Genomic DNA, 20,215 nt, shown 5'->3' on the forward strand with positions numbered 1-20,215 from the left:
TATATATATATATAAAATCTGTATCTCTATTGGTCTATCGCTCGATCTCCATCTCTCTCTCTTTTTCTCTCTGTCTTTCTCTCTCGCATGCGCGCACACACAGGCAGATGGAAATGGCAGACGTCTTTCAAACAGCTAAAGTTGCTGCTTACAGAAATAGTTCGCCCTCATTAATGGCCCGGCGGTGTTGAAGAGCCTCTGCAGCCTCCGTCGAACACTCGCTCGCGTCTCTGCGTTCAAGAGAAGACGGTTGAAGAGGGAGATCTGCCCGTCGCCTTCAGCGTGCTCCTCCACCTCCAAGATGTTTGGATGCAAACGTAAAGAAAAACACAAATCCAACCTGCCGGATGAAATGTGGACACAATACAATCAAAGTCTGGACTGTAACAGACGCTGAAACGGAGCTATTCAACTGGTGGCCCAGGGGCTAAATCAGGCCCACAGGTGAGCTCAGTTCGGCTCAACAAATAAAACTAGACTTTAAACTGTAAAACAAACTTAAGTAGTAATGACAATAACTGATACCAAAGTCCATGTTCAATAATCCAGGTATAAAATCCAACAGTGTTCGTTCAGGTCATCTGGACAGTTTCTTTTTTTATGCTGAGACATTTCGCCCTCCATCCAGAAGGCTTCATCAGTCTGAGGAAACTCCAAAAAAAAAAAACGGATTCTCTCCCAACAGCTTATTCCAAAGTGGGGAAAAAAAACAGTTATGTTGGTGCTAAGATGGCCTCTGGGGCACACCTTCTCCTCTGTTGCCCGCCCTCTCCCTCGTCGACAGTCATGTCAAACTGGTTCAAAACACCAAAGTCCATGCTCAATAATCCACGCACAATAAAAGATACCATCCAAATGACCTGACTGAACATTTTTAGACAATAACTGCTGGATGTCCGACCCCTGACCTCTTGGCTTTCAGTAACCGTGGACCTCTGAGCAGATGCTGCGCTTATTTAATTCTTATTTAAGCAGTCGTGCGTTCATATGACAGTAAAATTTAGTTTGGACGAGCGTCGCAGATTAAAAACAGACCGTTTTCTTCCTTGTGCTCCTTTTTTCCTTTTAACGCCAACGTTCAGACGCACAAATGTAGTTTGGTGACGTTAATATAAAACGTGCTTCGTTTAAAATAAATTCAAGCAGGTGGTTTTGAAGGGGGCACATTACGGACGTTTTTTATTCTCACTTCCAATCTACAAGTTTCATATTAATCCACAAAGTTTAGTCACTTTATCTTCCTCGTTAAGAAATCTGTCAGAGGTGATCTACCCTGCAAGGTTTGATCAAAACTGCTATAAATCTCTTTTTATATGCCCGTCGAAACCAGGACGCATTATGGTATAGTCTCCACACATCCATGTATACGTTAACTTTTCCTTGCCCCGCCCACATCTCACCCAAGGTCACAAATCAAGATCATGGGCCATGATTTCTCATCTGCTGAAGATAATTTGGGACTTGATACACATACACCTCATCACTAGATGGAGTGACACTTGTATACTTTTATTTGCTCCAGTGTCAAGGTCACAAATCAAGGTCAACGCTAAAACATGGTATTTCTTTTTCGGAGCCATAACTTCTGATCTGCTCAAGATAAATTAGGACTTGATACACATACACCTCATCACTAGATGGAGTGTTGCTTATACTTTTAATTACTCTGGCTTCAATTTCACAAATCAAGGTCAACGTTAATGCAAGGTCATTGTTTATCTAGGCAATAACTTCTGATCTGCTTGAGATAGTTGGGACTTGACACACATATGCATCATCATTAGATGGAGTGTAGCTTATACTATCAATCACTCCAGATTCAAGGTCACAAATCAAGGTCAGTGTTAGTACAAGTTGTCCGGGCCATAACTTTTGATCTGCTCAAGATAATTTGAGACTTGATACGCATATCCTTCGTCACTAGATATAGTGTTGCTTATACTATCAATCACTTCAGATTCAAGGTCACAAATCAAGGTCAACGTTAAAACAAGGTCTTTGCTTGTCCAGACCATCTTTTGAGCCGCTCAAAATGATTCACATATGCCTCATCAATAGGTAGTGTCGCTTGTATTTTTAATCATTCTGACTTAGGGGTCATAAATCAAGGTCAGCGTTAATACAATGTCATTGTTTGTCTAGGCCATAACTTCTGATCTGCTTGAGATGAGTTGGGACTTGATGCACATATGTATAATCACTAGATGGAGTGTGGCTTATACTATCAATCACTCCAGATTCAAGGTCACAAATCAAGGTCAAAGGTCTTTGTCTGGGCCATTCATATAGATTGCTGTATAATAGATTGTCGATGGGTGTATGGTGTGCTGTACGTGGCACTCTTGCCTCTACATCACAGCGTGACTTTAGTTAAGTGTTTGGCATTAAAGGTGGCGATACGCGTTCCTTCACGGAACACAAAGACCATGTTCGAGTAAAGAATGCTCACTGTATTTCTTCAAAGCAACTTGTCCTAAAGGTACTCTAACGACTTCAACCTGATTTAAACGATCCCCCTGTGGGGTTGGAAGATTCATAAATGAAGCAGCTAAATCTAATTAACATGCTTTAATTGGATTAATGTGATTCAAACGTTTCTTGTGGTCCAACCTTCAAAGACCCGCAAACAAGTGATCAAAGACCTGAATGTGGCCCCAGAGCCGCAGGTTGCAGACCCCTGTGCTAGGCCTTAGTGTTGAATAAAGCGAGGTACTGATCCAGGAGCAGCTTTTTGTTTCTGTGAAGGCTTCGGCCTCTTTTAGTCAAAAGGAAAATGAGCCTCGTTTAGAGGAAACGGAGAGCCGGTGATTTTCTAGCCCATTTCTCGCAGCCGCTCGCGCGCACCGAGTAATTAAAAACTGACGACTTCTAATCACCGTTTGATTCCTGTCAGCACTTCTGCACCTCCTCGTTATTTCACACAGACTCGAGGATGATTTAACTGTTTGAGTGAAGGAAAGTGTGTGTCAGGGACAGGATGGAGGGGTCATTCTGCACATGGTTGACCCCCCTCCCCCCCTCACAGGAAGGGAGGATTTCAGGAAGATTTTGTTTTTTTGTTTGTGTCGCCGATGTCTCTTTCATCGGCCCATCCTGTCGTCTTTTAGGCCCCGTTACCACGACAACAGCCCTCGTTCTCTCTTACATCGAAGGGTTTCCGAATCCTGGCCTCAGAGTAGAGGGTTTTGAGAACCCCCTGGAGAGGTGTGCAACACTCGCAGGCGCACGACTACATGGCAGTTAAAACGAGCGGTATACCCATGTCCCCCAACACTGAAGGATTTGAACAGTGAATGTTTGTAGTTTCTGAGATGAGTGTCTTTCTGGACTGGAATTGAACAGAGATTGACGGTAAATCTTAATGTTTTGGGTGCAAGATATTCAAGTAGGTAGGAGTTGCACTGTGGAGAAGAACAGAGGGAGGTTGTTGTTTTTCTTGACCAAGGCGGTGCAGAGTGATGGATTCAGGCGAGCAGAGGGAGCAGTTTTATCACAAGGTGCATTAGAGGAGCCAGGGGGTGGCCAATGGTGGCCTGATTCATCTTCAGCCACCCTAAGGGCCACACCAATAATTTTGGGTAGCCATACTTTTATGCAATATAATGATGATGATGATGATAATAAATAATAGTATTATTGCACCAGCCATCTTGATTTTTGATGTGGCTACTCGCCCATTTTCAGCATGTAGGAGTAAAACCAACAACATCCTTGGTCCAAAGGAACAGTCTTTCATTCACCAGTTTGGAGAATGCACGATGCGTGCAGCTTTGCCCGGCATTAAGGGGAGTGGTGGCGCAGAGGTTGGAGAAGATGGGCATGTAATCGGAAAGACGCAGGTTCAACTCCCGGTACCGTCAACATCAAAATGTGGGAGGAAAAGTTGAAACACCCACACCTAACTCCACCCACATTTGCCCCAATCTGGGCTCCTGAGCAAGGCCCTTAACCCCCACCATCTGCTCCCAAAAACAGGTCTCTCTTGAAAATGAGTTCTCGTGACTCAATGAGACTACCTGTATAAATAAAGGGTAAATGAAAGAAGAAAAAAAAGTTGCCAGATAAACAAAGTATGTATTTTTACCCCGGATGCGTTAACTGAACGCAACACACACCTCAAATTACAACACCCTCACTCAGCCCATTTGACTGTTTGGGTCAAAATCCAATAAGTACAAATGTTCAACATTTCTTATCTGGCAACCTTTCCTGGCATGGAAAGTACAGTGGATCCATGTAACTGTGTGCATCTCCCCCATCCCAATAAACACTGAAAAACACGCGCGTCATAAATAGATCTTTAGTCGCACCCTTCAAGAGTGATTTACCGTTCATTCGGTTGTTTTTTGTTTCCGTCGCCCCTCTTTGCGCGGTAAAGGTGTAAAGCTGCGAAGAGGCAGCCATTAAGGCGATTAATTGGCAGCTCCGTCGCTGCCTTCGAGCGTGGCGAGATCTCATCTTAATTGAATGTCGCTCTCACCGCTAATCCCCCTTTCTGCTTTGAAAGCTCACATTTAAAAAACCCTTAGTGACAAAAGCCCGTGTGTAATCGCGGTGCACCCCCACTTCTTGCCACCCGCTCGCCGGGGGTGTGTAAGAGAAAGCTTCTTTTTGTCTTCATTCAGATGTTGAAGCGGGTGGTCTCACAAAGCTTGTTAAAGAGCTCAGGGCTAATGGTGGACAGAGGGGTCGCCGAGCCAAGAGGTCCGAGCCTCTGAGGACCCAAGCCACCCCCTGCCCCCCCCAGGAAAAAGGACATTAGTGGCGATATAACGGACTGTGTCTGCATTGTAACCACCACTGAGAACCACCTTGTTTAAATCCACGCTCTAAGATCCATTAAATAAACATTTTATTTCAACAAGTTTTAAGTTCCACGCTTCTTCTAAAGCCGTCAGAGCTCTGACTCGTCCCCTTTCACCTTTCGTGTTATCGCAACTAAAACTTGCAGGTATTAAAAACCTCTGGAGTCATCTGAGGTGTCTGTCAAGCAGGAAGGAAGCAGCTCGTCTTTTATTTTTCTGCTTTTAGGAAGCTTCAGTTGGGGGGAAAAAAACTCTAATGAAGTAGAAAATGAACTCTGCGGCTTTTGAGGCGCACAATTTGCCTCATTTGTCGTTTTATTGTCTCAGTTTAGAAGATAATAATCAGGAGAGTCAATATTTGGTTTTCTCAGCAACGCAAGCGTCTGGCAGTCGGCAAAAAGCTCTTCAAGTTTACATTTATGGCCTGCCGTTGAAGGAAGAGGGCAGGAATGAAGGTCCCTTGATTTGTGAGTGGTGGTGCAGAGGTTAGAGAAAGTGGGCCTGCGATCAGAAGGTCGCCAGTTCGACTCCTCGGACCGACGGCATCAAAATGTAGGTGGGAGAGGTGAAACATGCTGCCTCCACCCTCATTTTCCCCACTCTGTGCCCTTGAGCAAGGCCCTTAACCCCCACCATCTGCTCCCCTGGGCATCCTAGATAGCAGCTCTCTGCTCCACACAGAGGGCTGTGGTAGCTCAGTGGTCTGTGGTTGCGTTAGGAAGGGCATTCGGCATAACAACAATCGCCCAATCTTCGTGCGAGATAGTTCGCTGTGGTGGCCCTTGAAGAAGGGAGCAGCTGAAAGATCTATATGCATGTATGCACGTACATATGCATGTATTGTATTTTTTGGTCTATAAGTCAGTTTTTTTTGTTGCATAATTTACATGCCCTGCGACTTATAGGCCGAAGCGACATATTTATGGATTTTTTTGCATATTTATAAACCATTTTTTTTGCTGAGATATGACCATTTTTATTTATTCTGACTGAAAAAGAAATTTGAGCAGTACCACTTTCAGCCACTTGATGGCAGCAGAGTAGTAATAGTTGTATGTCATGCTGTTGTATCATGTAATAGGTAAATGTGGTTACGACATTCAAAAAAAGTTCGACAAAAACAACTAGACTTTATTAAATATACTTTATTTTATACTTTTTTTTTCCTTGAACTGTTTTGAATTTACCATGTCCTGTATGACTGAGAATCTTCACCAGCTATTAATGACTCAGTCGGCCTGCCTTAGTTCTCCCCACCTTCGTTCTGCTTGTTGCTTGGAACCGTCAAAACAGCTGCACCGCCCCGGCAAAATGCAGCTAATTTGACCATTAAAGTGCATTTATTAAGCAAATGTTAGACTGAGACACCTTTGCTATAATTTCGAGCAAACAAATAATTGTTTAGGTGCTTTTCTTGTTAATTTTCTGAGAAACGAGCCCTGTTCCTCCTTTTTTCCTCCCTATCTACATGCTCCCGGGAGCACCTTAGCAGCAAAAATATTTTTGAAATGCAGCTGATTTGACCAGTAAAGAGCATATATTAAGTAAATGTTGCTCTGAGACACGCCTTTGCTATAATTTTGAGCAAACAAATAATTGTTTTTAAGTGTTAATCTTGTTAAATTCTTGTTAAAGTCCTCCCGTGCACGCCCCTGCGGCCGTCATTTGGCAGCCAATCCATTTTTGGCGCAACATTTTCGGGTTCGGACCACATTTCTGGGTTGTCAGCGTTGATGCGTAACAAAAACGACGTATACGGCGAAGCAACATATTTATGGATTTTTCCACTTTATTAGACAAATATGGACTGATGCGACTTATAGGGCGGTGCGACGCATCTGGAAAATACGGTATGTATGCGCGTATGCATGCATGACCACCACATGTTAGGGGCGGTCAAATGATAGGGACAGTCGATTTACGTACATGCATAATAAACCGACCACCCCTATTATTTGAGGAAAGTAAGCTTTCTAGTTTTTATAAAACTTAAAAGTATAGTTTCTTCAAATGACTTGGGTGGCGAAAGTTTAATATATGGGGGTCAAAGCCACCATCGGCCACCCCTTGCCTCCTCCTTTGTGCCTGGTGAATGCGCTTTCCACTTGCACGTATCGCCAGGATGCAACTCCTAGCCACTTCACTGTCTTCCACCAAAAACATTTAGGTTTACTTGCATTTCCATTCTCCATTCCCAATTCCAATCGAGAAAAACACTCATCTCCAAAACTTAATTCGCTTTGCAAGTTCCTTATTTACTGGGGACATCGGAGTACCACTGGTTCACCGCAACCCTCTGACCGAACCCCACGGTGAATGACCTAAATTATGGCATTAACGTCAGGCGTGAATTCAGACTGATTTAGTCCCATCAGGATCTCTCAAATAAGCTGTTCACTCTAAATGTTTTTTAATCAAACCTCCACTGTTCAGGTTTAACTCTAACCCCGATGAACGCTAGTTACAACAGAGGAAAAGTAATTTCCACCAGTTTACACCTATAAGCTCCCACTTGTCAGCCGTTTCATATCGAAGTGACTAAATGGATCAGTGTGTCACAGCTCGTCAAGATTTCCTTACACTCCATTACCTTTAGTGACTTTGACTGTAAATGCAGAGAACCCCCCAATCAGCCTAAAGGCTTCACACTGCCTTTTGTTTTAATTAATATCATGCAGAACAAAATAGAGCTGTCAGGAAGAGGAGACAGAAATCTGGGGGTTGGGGATCATAGCAACTTGAGGAGGGAGCTCCTATTATTATGAATTTCCCTAAAATCTTTTGAAGGATTTGCCCGTCCTTCAGGTTTATGTCCTTATGAGACATGGATCTGAATTCCTGGTTCAAGGGGCCTGACGCAAGGCTTCTGCAACTGCTCTCCGGGTGCTCAGATCTTTAAATCTGTAACAAGTGGTAACATATGTGCATACTAAATTTACTTCTTCAGCAATGCGAGAGGTGGGCGATACAGTTTTTGCCCTTGTCTGTTTCTTCTGGTGTTTGTCTGTTAGAAAAGCACCTTATGAAACAGTGGATGGGTTTTAAACAAAACCTTCATAAGGTTATTATTGGATGTACCTCAACAAATAACTTTTTGAGACAACCTAATCCATTATGGCCTCCACAGCTAATCTACCTTAGCAAACACAGAAATGGTTAAAACTCAATTTGTCCAACAACTTATGAGCTAAGAAGTGATGTGTGGGTGACGGAGAGTCATTCACATATACACACATTTTCTTGATAAGTTAGGGTTGTGGTGAACTTTATAAGCCAGACCTATCAGTGTGTCCTTCCATCAGTCCAACAGTCCATCATTTTGTCCGTCCAATCAATCAATCGTCCTAGTCTTGTTCTGGAGTCGGATCTTGGGAGCAGCAGTTTGAGCAGGGAAGCCCAGACATATCTGTCCACCGCCACGTCTTCCAGCTCTTCTGGGAGGACTCCAAGGTGTGTCCGGTGTTCCCTGACCAGCTAAGAGACATGGTCTCTTCAGCGTGTCCTGGGTCGTCTGTGGTGTCTCCTTGCATTTGGACATGGCTGTAAAACCTCCCTACGGAGGCGTCCAGGGTCTATCCTGACAAGATGTCTGAACTACCTCAACTGGCTCCTCTCGATGTCGAGGAGCAGTGCTTCTACTCCAAGTCTCTCCTGGAGAACTGAACGTCTCACCCTATCTCTAAGGGAGAGTCCAGCTACCCTGCAGAAAACTCATTTAGACCACCTGGATCCAGGATCTCTTTCTTTCGGTCACTACCCAGAGTTCATGACCATAGGTGAGGGTAAGAACGTAGACCGACTGTAAACGCAGAACTTCTTGCAACTCCTCACCTCATTGATCCAATGTATCATATTTTCCACCGTATACTAATAAAGTGAAAAAATATATAAATATGTCACTTTGCCGTATAAATCGCATCTATTATGCGTCACCGCTGACAACCAGGAAATGTGGGCCTTTGTTGTGCCAAAAATCAATTGGCTGCCAAATGGCGGCTGCGGGAGCGTGCATGAGAGGACTTAAACAAGAATTTAACAATATCAACACTTAAGGTGTATCTCAGATTAACTTTTGATTAATAAATGCACTTTTACGGTAAAATCAGATGCATTTCAAAAGCCAGTTCATGGAAGAAGGAGCGCGCAGAGGGAATTTTTTTGTTTGCTGTGCATTTCTTAGACGTTTACCAAGATAATCACCTATAAACAACTGTTTGCTCTACTTTATAGCAAAGTGTCTCAGTTGAACTTTTCCTTAATAAATGCACTTTGACGGTCAAATCAGCTGCATTTCTCCTGGGCGTCGCGGCAAAATGCAGCTGATTTGACGTTTGCTCCAGGAGTTCCGGAGTGAGACGAAGGTGGCCCTATGGCAAGCCAAGTGTCTCATTTATAGCCACTTTTACCTATTAATGAGACACTTGGCTTGCCATATTAGTCGAGGGTCCTCTAGTGGCTGAAAATGGTAGTGTTCAATATTTTCCATGTCAGAATGAATGAAATCGTCAGATCTCAGCCAAAAATTGGGTTATACATATGGGGAAAAAAAGCATAAATATATTTCTTCGCTGTATAAATCGCAGGGCATGTAAATTTATGCAAAAAACTATGACTTATACAGCAAAAAATACAGTAGTATACAGTCTTGTAAATCCGCTACAGTCCATTGAGGTGACTTGGTGTTTACTAATGGAGCCCGGTCTGGCTTTGCCTTCCTATGGGTTCACAACCTGTAGGAGGGACTATGGGTGGCAGCTGAAAATGGGGGTGGGGGGCCTTAGTGCTCTGACTCTGGCTTACCACAAGAGTTGCATTCCTATTCCCCAAAAACGGTAGAGCAGTATTCTGCCCGTCTTCCCTGGGTGACTCTACCCTAGATTTGCATCATTTAATAAGAGACATTTTCACCTCCTTCCATCTCTTTTCCAGAGCAGCGCCGCTGTCTCTGTGGTCATTTCCCGCCCATCACGTCTCAGTGGAGGAGTGTGGCGGGCGGGGGTAAGATGTGAGAGACCTGTAGGAAGAAGAAGCAGGTGGAAAACGTACAGAAAGAGTGAGAGATGTGAATAAAATGTGAAGAGTAGGGGGGTGGCGGTGTATAAATGAGAAGTGGGTATACCTCAGGGAAGAGTTATTACTTTAAAATGCTCCTCTGTGCCACCGTCCTCCCCTCCTCCTTCTATTCTTTTCCGTCCCCTGTTTCCCCCACTGTGCTCCAGGAGGAGGTATGAAAAGGTTATTATGTTTCTTTTAGAAATGCCTCACTCTCCGTCTGTGCCTTTCATCTCTAAATGGAATAACCTCTCTGCAGTGGCTTTCTTCTTATTCTTGCCGCACCTTCATCTCTCTTACCGATAGTCAACACACACTACCTTATTCTCCTTTTGCAGTCTTTCTTTCCTCCCTGCAGCTACCTTTGATCTGACTATTTAATCAGCTTCCCCTTTCCTTCCTTTTCTATTTTCTGGCTCACGGTGTTGAATATAATCAATGTGTTGTTGGCGCGCACCTTATCAAGCGGATGTAGTGCTCCCCGTGCAGCTATCATGTACAGTTTTAATGATGTTTAAGTATTAACAAGCTTTTTTTTTTTTTTTACGTGTCTTCTTCAGAAGGGCGAAGAAGCGAGTGGTCAGGTGGCAGAGGATGGAAGGGAGCAGCTGATGTACGAGATCCCTCTCAACGAGACGGGCTCGGCCGGCCTGGGGGTCAGCCTGAAGGGGAACAAGTCGAAAGAGACCGGAGAAGACCTGGGCATCTTCATCAAGTCCATCATCCACGGAGGGGCTGCTTATAAGGTTATTATGTTTCCCTTTTGGTAACAAGAATTAAATGGTACCAATCCAAAAGATTCATTCTAATCTTCATCTTTGTCTTTAGCTTCGTCATCCCCTATGTCTTTTTTGTTATGTATTTTTTCTTCTTCTCCATGGCTTTCATCATCCTCTTTGTAGTTTTGATTTTTTTATTGTCTTCTCCCTTTTAGGTGGAGATCATCTGCCTCTTTCGCGCTCTATCCCTGCATCCTCTTCTGTCATACCAAGCCCCCAGTTTAACCTCCTTCGTTACATTCATGAACCTCCTCTGTGGTTTTCCTTTTTCCCTCCTTCCTTGCCGCTGCACATTCAACATTCTTTGTCCAACATACTTGTATGTATTGTTCCTCCTCTGCCCAAGTCCAAACCATGTCAGCCTCGTCTCTCAGACTTTGTCTGTAGGTCTCACTACTGTTCTGCAAACCTTCTCGTCACCCATGACACTCGTCTCCACCCTGTCCACCTGTCTCGTTCACGGCCCGGTTGACCCCATGCACCTTACACGTCCACCTTCAGTCCCTTTACTCCTTCCAGATTCACTCTTACACCAGTCTGTCTCAGGCACACGTACAGTACAGGTGCTGGTCATAAAATTAGAATATCATGAAAAAGTTGATTTATTTCAGTAATTCCATTCAAAAAGTGAAACTTGTATATTATATTAATTCATTACACACAGACTGATATATTTCAAATGTTTATTTCTTTTAATGTTGATGATTATAACTGACAACTAATGAAACCCCCAAAGTCAGTATCTCAGAAAATTAGAATATTGTGAAAAGGTTCAATATTGAAGACACCTGGTGCCACACTCTAATCAGATAATTAACTCAAAACACTTGCAAAGGCCTTTAAATGGTCTCAGTCTAGTTCTGTAGCTACACAATCATGGGGAAGTCTGCTGACTTGACAGTTGTCCAAAAGATGACCATTGACACCTTGCACAAGGAGGGCAAGAGACAAAAGGTTGTTGCTAAAGAGGCTGGCTGTTCACAGAGCTCTGTGTCCAAGCCCATTAATAGAGAGATGAAGGGAAGGAAACAATGTGGTAGAGAAAAAAATGTGTACAAGCAATAGGGATAACTGCACCCTGGAGAGGATGGTGAAACAAAACCCATTCCAAAATGTGGGGGGGATTCACAAAGAGTGGACTGCAGCTGGAGTCGGTACTTCAAAAACCACCATGCACAGACATATGCAAGACATGGGTTTCAGCTGTCGCATTCCTTGTATCAAGCCACTCTGGAACAAGAGACGGCGTCAGAAGCGTCTCGCCTGGGACTGCTGCTGAGTGGTCCAAAGTTATGTTCTCTGATGAAAGTACATTTTGCATTTCCTTTGGAAATCAAGGTCCCAGAGTCTGGAGGAAGAGAGGAGAAGCACAGAGTCCATGTTGCTTGAGGTCCAGTGTCAAGTTTCCACAGTCAATGATGGTTTGGGGGTGCCATGTCATCTGCTGGTGTTGGTCCACTGTGTTTTCTGAGGTCCAAGGTCAACGCAGCCGTCTACCAGGAGGTTATAGAGCACTTCCTGCTGCTGACCAACTTTATGGAGATGTAGATTTCATTTTCCAACAGGACTTGTCACCTGCACACAGTGCCAAAGCTACCAGTACCTGGTTTAAGGACCATGGTATCCCTGTTCTTAATTGGTCAGCAAACTTGCCTGACCTTAACACCATAGAAAATCTATGAAGTATTGTGAAGAGGAAGATGTGATACACCAGACCCAACAATTCAGAAGAGCTGAAGGTCACTATCAGAGCAACCTGGACTCTCAGAACACCTGAGCAGTGACACAGACTGATGGACTCCACACCACACTGCTGCAGTAATCCAGGCAAAAGGAGCAACAACTAAGTATTGAGTGCTGCACATGCTCATATTTTTCATGTTCATACTTTTCAGTTGTTCAACATTTCTAAAAATCCTTTTTTAATTGGTCTTAAGTAATATTCTAATTTTCTGAGATACTGAATTTGAATTTGGAGTTTTCATTAGTTGTCAGTTATAATCATCTTCATTAAAAGAAATAAACATTTGAATTATGTCAATCTGTAATGAATGAATATAATATACAAGTTTCACTTTTTGAATGGAATTACTGAAATAAATCAACTTTTTCATGATATTCTAATTTTATGATTAGCACCTGTATATTACCATGCTTCTACTGTGTTTCACTCCACTCTCCAGAGCAAACCTCCACCTCTTTAGACTCTCTTCCACCTCCTTCCTGCTCTCGCTACAGATCACAATGTCATCTGCAAACACGATACTCTACTGCACCGAAAATGATCTGAAATTTAAGTTGAAATTAGCCACTTTCTTTCTAGCTTACATAGGTTTTATTACCCGTTTGTATGGCTCACCGTAGCTCTTACTTTGGCGTCTCATATTCCCCGTTTAATGTCTGTGGCGTGTTAATGTCTTCAGCGACAGTGCTGTGCTCTCAGAGCTCATTAAGTTGATGAGCACGGCGTTATAAACCGTACAAACGATGCCCAAAGCTGCACAAAGAATCTAATAAACCTGATATGTCCTCTTCAGTACGTGTAATTTGTGTCATTGTCTTGCCATAACTCCCACAGTCGGTGACTGGGAATGATCCGGAGTGCAACACTTGAACATTTGAGCAGCCAGACCCTCTAATTTTCAAAAACAAACTCTTGCTTTCTGCATCATTAATCTTATTTATGCTGCACCAATGTTTTAAGTTAGCAGCTATTTTTCTGCCGTTTGCACAAAAAGTTTGTTTGCACACCTTTCTCTGTTTCCTCTCATCCTCTCTGCCTCATTTCCTGTCTTTCTCCAAAGCTCGAACCCCCTTCTCCTGGCTTCCCTTGATCTTTGACACCCGTTGACCTTGAGTGGCCTCGCCACATAAGCGCCGCAGCAGTCTTATCTATATCACTCCGCGCTCACTTCAAGTTTTTTAAGAGCATTGGGGAGAAAACGCAAAACATCCCATTTTAGCACTTTGGAGATTCGTCTACTTGGCTTCGATAATCTGGCACGCGTTAGAACCTCTCCCGTTCCCAGATACGCTAGGCGCAACGAGCAGCAGCAGAGACGACTGCGCCACTGCAGATAACCGGCTGGTCTGGGATCAGGACGGCCAGACGGTGGCTCCCAAAAGGGCCTTCAGAAGTTGTTTTGTGACAGCTGCAGAAGCGGATAGTGTTCAGACAGAAGTAAAAAAAGAAGAAGACTGGAGTGAAATGCCACTTAAGTGGAGAGGCAGGCGTAGGGAGCGAGGGATGAAGCTCACGGGGACAAGAAACCAAGACCGAACGAGTCAAAGACGTGAAAGTGGAGTTGTTGAGCAATAAAGTGATGGGATGAGTTGAAGAAGCTCAAACGTGCGTGTTGATGTTGATGCATGCTAATGAAAAGCAGCTAAAGCGTCTGATAAGGAGGGAAAAGGACGTCCCCCGAGTCTGACTGGCACACATCGACTGATAACGCACAAATAAATGGGAGGAGACGAGGACGAGTCGTGGAGAGATCTAACCTATTTCCATTACACAGTTTTTGTGGCTGTCGGGGCCCAGAGGCCTCAATTATATGAAAAAAAAGTTCCGTAACTTTATCCCCCGATCCCGTCATGGGATCGTTTCAAAGAAGACCACAGATTAAATTTACATGTCGCGTTGACACAGTTACCAAAATGAAAAATTACCAGAGGAACTGAAACGGCTGAAAATATTTAATCTCTCAACTGTTGATGCGAGTGGAATTTGAACAGCTGACATTTGCTGAAAGCGGGAAAATAAAAACCGAAAGCAGCCGAAAAACGGCAGAATTGTGTAGATATATCGGGAATACAGCAGAATAAGATGAAACAAACAGAGAAGCTGACAAGATTACAAACAAAAATCTGAAATTGGCAGGAGAAAAGCTAAAATTATTAAAAGGTAGATGAAAAAGCGAAATAGCTGAAATAAAGCTGAAAGGAGCTGACGGACAAATCTGAAATGATCACTAACGGGTTATAAACAGCTCAAACAGTCTGAAGGATGTGGAGAGCTCCATTCATTTTCAGTGAGGACAAACATGGCCGACAAAGCTAAATATTTCAAAAAGTAAGAATTGCACAAATATCAAAAGTCGGAGCAGGAATGTCCTGAATGAGCCAAACATTTTGAGACTTGAATTGTTGAAACAGAACATAAATTGTAGGAAGAGTTACGTGTTTAAAAAAATGTACAAAAAAAAAGCGGAGCTCAACTGGATGAATTACATTTCCTGCTAAAATGCTTATAGCTGAAGAACTTGCTGAAAAACAGCTAAATTTTTGCTGAAATGGAAGAAAAAGTCTAAATTGGCAACAGAACGCAGAAAGAACATATATTTGCTAAATTAGGTTTAAATAAGAAATGAGCACAAAATAATGAAATTTAAAAAAGCACCAAAAAAAAATAACTGAACAGTAGCCGAAAAGCAGAAAGAAGCTTAAACTATCAGAAGGAAGCGGAAAGAGCTGAAATAATAAAAAAAAAAATTAGGTATTGGATGAAAAAGCTAAAATTATTATAAAACGGCTAAATATTAGCCGAAATAGCATAACAATCTGAAAGTTGCAGAATTTACCATGAAAATCTTGAATTCATCGAAAAACAGCTGAAATTAGCAAAAAAATGTTAAACGTAGCTGAAAATGTATAACAAGCTTAAATTAACAGAAGAAAGTGGAACGTTTGCCCACTTAGGCTGATGAAGCAAAAATTATCACAAGAAAGTGTAAATTATATGAAAAGCTGAAATTAGCAAAAACATCTGAAAAAGTTGCTAAAAAGACAAAAAGAAGCTTAAATTACCAAAAGAAGGGGGAGAGAGCACTTTTTTCTGCATTTGGCTGAAAAAAGTTAAAATGAGTTAAAAAAAATGGAATTGTCTGAAAAGCTGAAATTAGCATAAAACAGCTACATTGTAGCTCAAGTAGTAGTAATAGTAATAAAAGGATTATTGAGCATGGATTTTGTTGATCTGAAAAGTAGCTAAAAAGGCAAAAAGAAGCTTAAATTACCAGTGGAGAGAGCACGTTTTTGATGAATTTGGCAAAAGAAAGTTTAAATGAGTGCAAAAAATGTGGAATTAGCTGAAAAAGCTGAAAATAAAATAAAACAGCTAAATAGTAGCTGAAATGGCAGAAAAAGCTGAAACTTGCAGAAATAAGCTGAAAAGGAACAAGCTGAAATTAGCAAAAAGAAGTTAGAAGAAAAAATGTTGTTCAGCGATAATCTGAAAGGAGCACAAAACAGCTGAAAAAACAGTTGAAATTAGCTGAAAGTAGCTGAAAAAGTTTAAATTTGCAGGAAGCTGAAAGAAGCTGAACCAGAACAAAATGTCAAAGGAGCAGTAAAAGGTTTGAGCATTCGCCCATTAATCAACAGATCTGGAGATTTGAAGGATGTAAAATGACTCCATTCATTTTCTATGAGGAAAAAAGTCAGAAAAGGCTAAATATTTCAAAAAGCTAAAGTTGCACCAATACCAAAAGTCACGGCAGGATTGTCCTGAAAGAGCTGAACGTTTTGATTCATGATTTATTGGAATAGCTTAAAAACTGAGGGACGAAAATCGCGCCAATAAACGTACATAAAACAGGATCACAACAGAGTGAACGCTTCATAAACATTCAGACAAAATTCATAAACGTTCCCTCAACAATCTGTTTTCACGACATCCGTTGAATCGACGCTGTCCCAGTATAGATCTGAGGTCAGACCAGGCGGTGCCCTGCTAATGACATGGAGGTCAAAGGGCGGCAGGGGGCTATCATGGGACGCTCAAGTTTCCTCACCAACTTAAGGGAGACTTTAGTTCTTCTTTCGTTCTTTCTTCCGTATCTTTCTCTCCTGGTTTGATCCCTTCCATCCTTTTCCTCCCTGCGTCCCCGCAGGGCAGTTTTCTGCACCGCCTCCCTACGAGAGGCTGCTATTTAAAACACTTAGAAGTGATTTAGTGCTCGCAGAGGCTATTCCATTAGCTGCTTTATGTATTTATCATGGCTCTCCCACTCTGGGTAGATTGCTAACTCCACAATTTTCTTCTCGCCTCCCTTCCCCCCTTTTCATTTTCATTTCTTTTTTTTTTTCCCCCGCACACAAACTCGTTTCTTTCTCGCTCATTCCTGTCCTTTCCAGGTTTAAAACTTAACCAGCCGCAGTTGTTCACTTTTACACGATGCCATGTACTTCCTGGTCGTTTGATCAACAACATATCAAGAGTTTGAACTGTGACAGAGTTCTGTTTTTTAGGAAAAGTAAGGTAGCAACACGTATAATGGGTCAGGGCCATCTTTCCCTCTGTGAACCCCCATTAGACACTTGCCGACATTAATGTAGCTCTAAGCTGGCGGCACGCAATACAGACACGCTAGCTAAGATGCTACAGACATAGCGTTCCGCGTATCCTAACCTCACCCCAGTCTACAATTACCCGCACTAACGTGGTGCTAAGCTAGCATGCAACACAGAGGTGTCTCCTCCTCCTCAACCCGCCCCGTCAAGTGGCCTTGGGGAAACACTGTATGCGGTGTGGTGTTGTTGAAGGTAACCAGGAAAACCCGGAGTGGATTTTTAGTGGTTTGAGTATTCTCCTATTCGTTTTTTCAACCTTTATTTATACAGATAAATCACACTGAGCCTCAAAGACTCATTAACAAGCGAGTCCTGTTTAGACGGACAAAAAGTAATGAGAGTGACACGTATAGGATTTGGAGGCAAAACAAATTCCTATCAAACTCTCACTCCTTGGCCGAGGAGAGAGAACCTGATATTGAAAAAATACCCCGCACATAGTGACGCAGACATTCCGCAGGGGAGGGGAGATGACGAGAGCGGTGAGCGTGTCCAAGGACACTCCAGAGGCACTGTAGGAGTTCTTATAAGAATGGTACAATCAGTCAGTTCCCTCTGGTGAGATCCGTAAACACTCTCGAGGGGTTCCGAGGTCGGCTTAGGACAGCGCCAGAGAGAATCCAAGAGTCCTGAAATGATGACGCAATGTTTATTCAGCCGGGTCCCTCTGATAGGTCTGCAGACTTCCTCGGTGGGAGAGAAGGGGAGGGGACACTATTAATCAAGTGGAATGGATTTGTTCACAAAGAAAAGGAAACCGTGGACTAATATTTCATGGTAAATGTGGGGAGGTCCAAACAAAATTTTTGAAATGTGAGGGGGACATGTCCCCTTCATGTATAATAGTTGTGATACCTATGGTTGTAACGGATGCAGTTTGTGGTTTAGCCATCATCTTGCTGAAATACTATTTCGGCTGGAGAAGTGGTTCTAAAACCCGTACATGCATTGATGGAGCCTTTCCAGATACAATTTTTTGACACATTTTATGTATTTTCATTCATCTTTCCCCAACAGGATGGCCGGTTGTCCATTAACGACCAACTGATTGCTGTGAACGGCGAGTCGCTGCTTGGGCGCTCCAATCATGCCGCCATGGAGACACTGAGGCGATCCATGTCGTCAGAAGGAAACGCCAGAGGCACCATACAGCTGGTGGTCCTCCGAGTACCAAAACAGGTTAAAGCAATCACCTAGTTTCTAAATTTGTTTGATGAATGCTTCTAGTTGTACTTCATTATACCGAACAAACGTCTGACAAAAGGTTCTGAAAACACTGAGGCTGCAAACTTAAAAAAAAAAAACCAAAAAAACTTGTGCCATTCTCAAACATTTTGGCCACGACTGGAAGCCATTTTGGTCACAGTTTGTTTGACAACTTCTTCTTTTTTCAGGCGCAGAGCGGCAAGTCTTCAACGAGTCTCTCCTCCGGCCAGCCCGACATCCCCGCAGGCTCCACCAATCAGGTACGAGTTGGTGACGTCTGCCAGCTGCAGCTCGCCCGGCCTCGCCGCTCCTCCTCCTCCCTCCTCCTCACGCTCAGGAGGAGAGCGTCTGAGCCGCTGACTCAGCGTTACGTACAGCGGCCGGGGGAGACCCACACCAGATACACCTACAGGTTTAACCAATCGCAGGAGGGGGGCGATAAAGGGAGGAGCACGCCAAACGCTCTGCCCAGATCAAAGTGCAGAGCTGTCTCGGTCAGCCAGTCTCTGAGCAGGCCCAAAGACGGAAACTTAAACCGGGACAGGAAGCAGCGTCTCGATAACGCACACGCTCCGCTAGCCGACTCGCAGGCGAACGCGCGGCATGCTCACAGGCGCAAGTCCAGACACGCGCGCAGCCGCACGCTGGACGACGTCCACAGAGACGACGACCTGTACGTGGAAAATATCCGAGCCGTGGCGGGGCGGATGTACGGAGACCCGCCCACACTCGCCATCAGAAACGCCCACTTACACAAGTCCACGCGCAACCGTGTCACGAGCAGGCAACACGTCCGGCTCTCAGACGGACTCTGATGCGAGTTGAAATCTCCATTAATAATTATTTATGTATTTATTTAAATAACATCAGTCCTTCACCGTTTCTCTTCTGTCGCTTTGAATCACTGAACTTTTCTGGGGCTTTCTATCCTGTAAGGGATGTTTCTACTTCCTGCTTGTTTTGTAAAGTTTTGTACGGACTTTTTCTTTTCTTTTTTTTTTTTTTAAGAATGCAATTTTGTTTTCCTGTCTTGCCTGCCTGTTCTTGAAATAAAGCTGATCCAAAGCCTCCTGCATGCCCGCCTTTCTGCGTTTCTGTTTCCTCTGTGTTTCTGAAGCATTTGGTTTCCTGATTCCTTCTGTTCTCTCCTCTTTCTGCGCTGACCTCAACGTTAGTCCTCGAACCTTGTTACCATCATTTAATGCTCGCTGCACGTAAAGTTTCTACTTGTTGAAATCCCAGTTCTTATGCGACCATCAAAAAGCAGACATTATGGTTTAGTCTTTGTGTGCACATACATTTTCTGTTGTCCAGACCAGCACTTCTGATCCGCTCAAGATAATATAATGAAACTTCATATACGTTTGTATCTTTATTTTAATAATTATTATTTTATTTAACTTTTATTTATCCAGGTAAGTGTCACTGAGTCACGAGGATTCTTGTTGTTGACGGATAACATTTACTACAGACAACAATATACAACAATAAAAATCTATTTAAATAAAAATAGTGTTATAAATAGGGAAGTCTGGGCTTCCCTACTTAAGCTGCTACCCCCCCGCGACTCGACCCCGGATAAGCGGAAGAAAATGGATGGATGGATAGTGTTATAAAAACATCTTTACTTTTAGCAGCATGGTTTTGTTAGCAGAGTGGTTCTGTTATTAGCAAAGTCCTGTTAACAGTGTGGTCCTGTTAGCAGCAAGGTGCTGTTATCAGTGGTATTCTGTTAGCAGGATGGTCCTATTACCAGAGTAATTCTCTTAGCAGTTAGGAGGTTCTCTTAGCAGTGTGGCCCTGTTAGCAGTGTGGTCCTATTACCAGAGTGGTTCTCTTAGCAGTAAGGTACTGTTAGCAGTGAGATTTTCTTGGCAGCATGGTCCTGTTGGCAGCATGGTCCAAGTAGTAGCATGATACTGTTACCATTGTCGTTCTGTTAGCAGCATGGTCCTGTTAGCAGTGTGGTCATTTTAGCAGCGTGGCTCTGTTAGCAGTGTGGTCCTGTTAGCAGTGTGGTCA

The 20,215-nt window shown here is 43.3% G+C and overlaps 1 protein-coding gene across 1 annotated transcript in view; it reads left to right on the plus strand.

Moving 5' to 3' along the window:
• pard3ba (par-3 family cell polarity regulator beta a) overlaps window positions 1-20,215 on the plus strand; it is a 216,863-nt gene that overhangs the window by 74,352 nt on the left and 122,296 nt on the right. Inside the window, exons 11-13 of the mRNA XM_037696743.1 lie at window positions 10,418-10,603; window positions 18,005-18,166; window positions 18,382-18,453. Coding sequence (XP_037552671.1) covers window positions 10,418-10,603; window positions 18,005-18,166; window positions 18,382-18,453 — 420 coding nt within the window. The remainder of the gene's footprint in view (window positions 1-10,417; window positions 10,604-18,004; window positions 18,167-18,381; window positions 18,454-20,215) is intronic.

The sequence above is a fragment of the Nematolebias whitei genome, chromosome 23 (assembly GCF_014905685.2).
Source record: "Nematolebias whitei isolate Nwh7 chromosome 23, NemWhi1, whole genome shotgun sequence".
In the NCBI taxonomy this organism is placed as follows: Eukaryota; Metazoa; Chordata; class Actinopteri; order Cyprinodontiformes; family Rivulidae; genus Nematolebias; species Nematolebias whitei.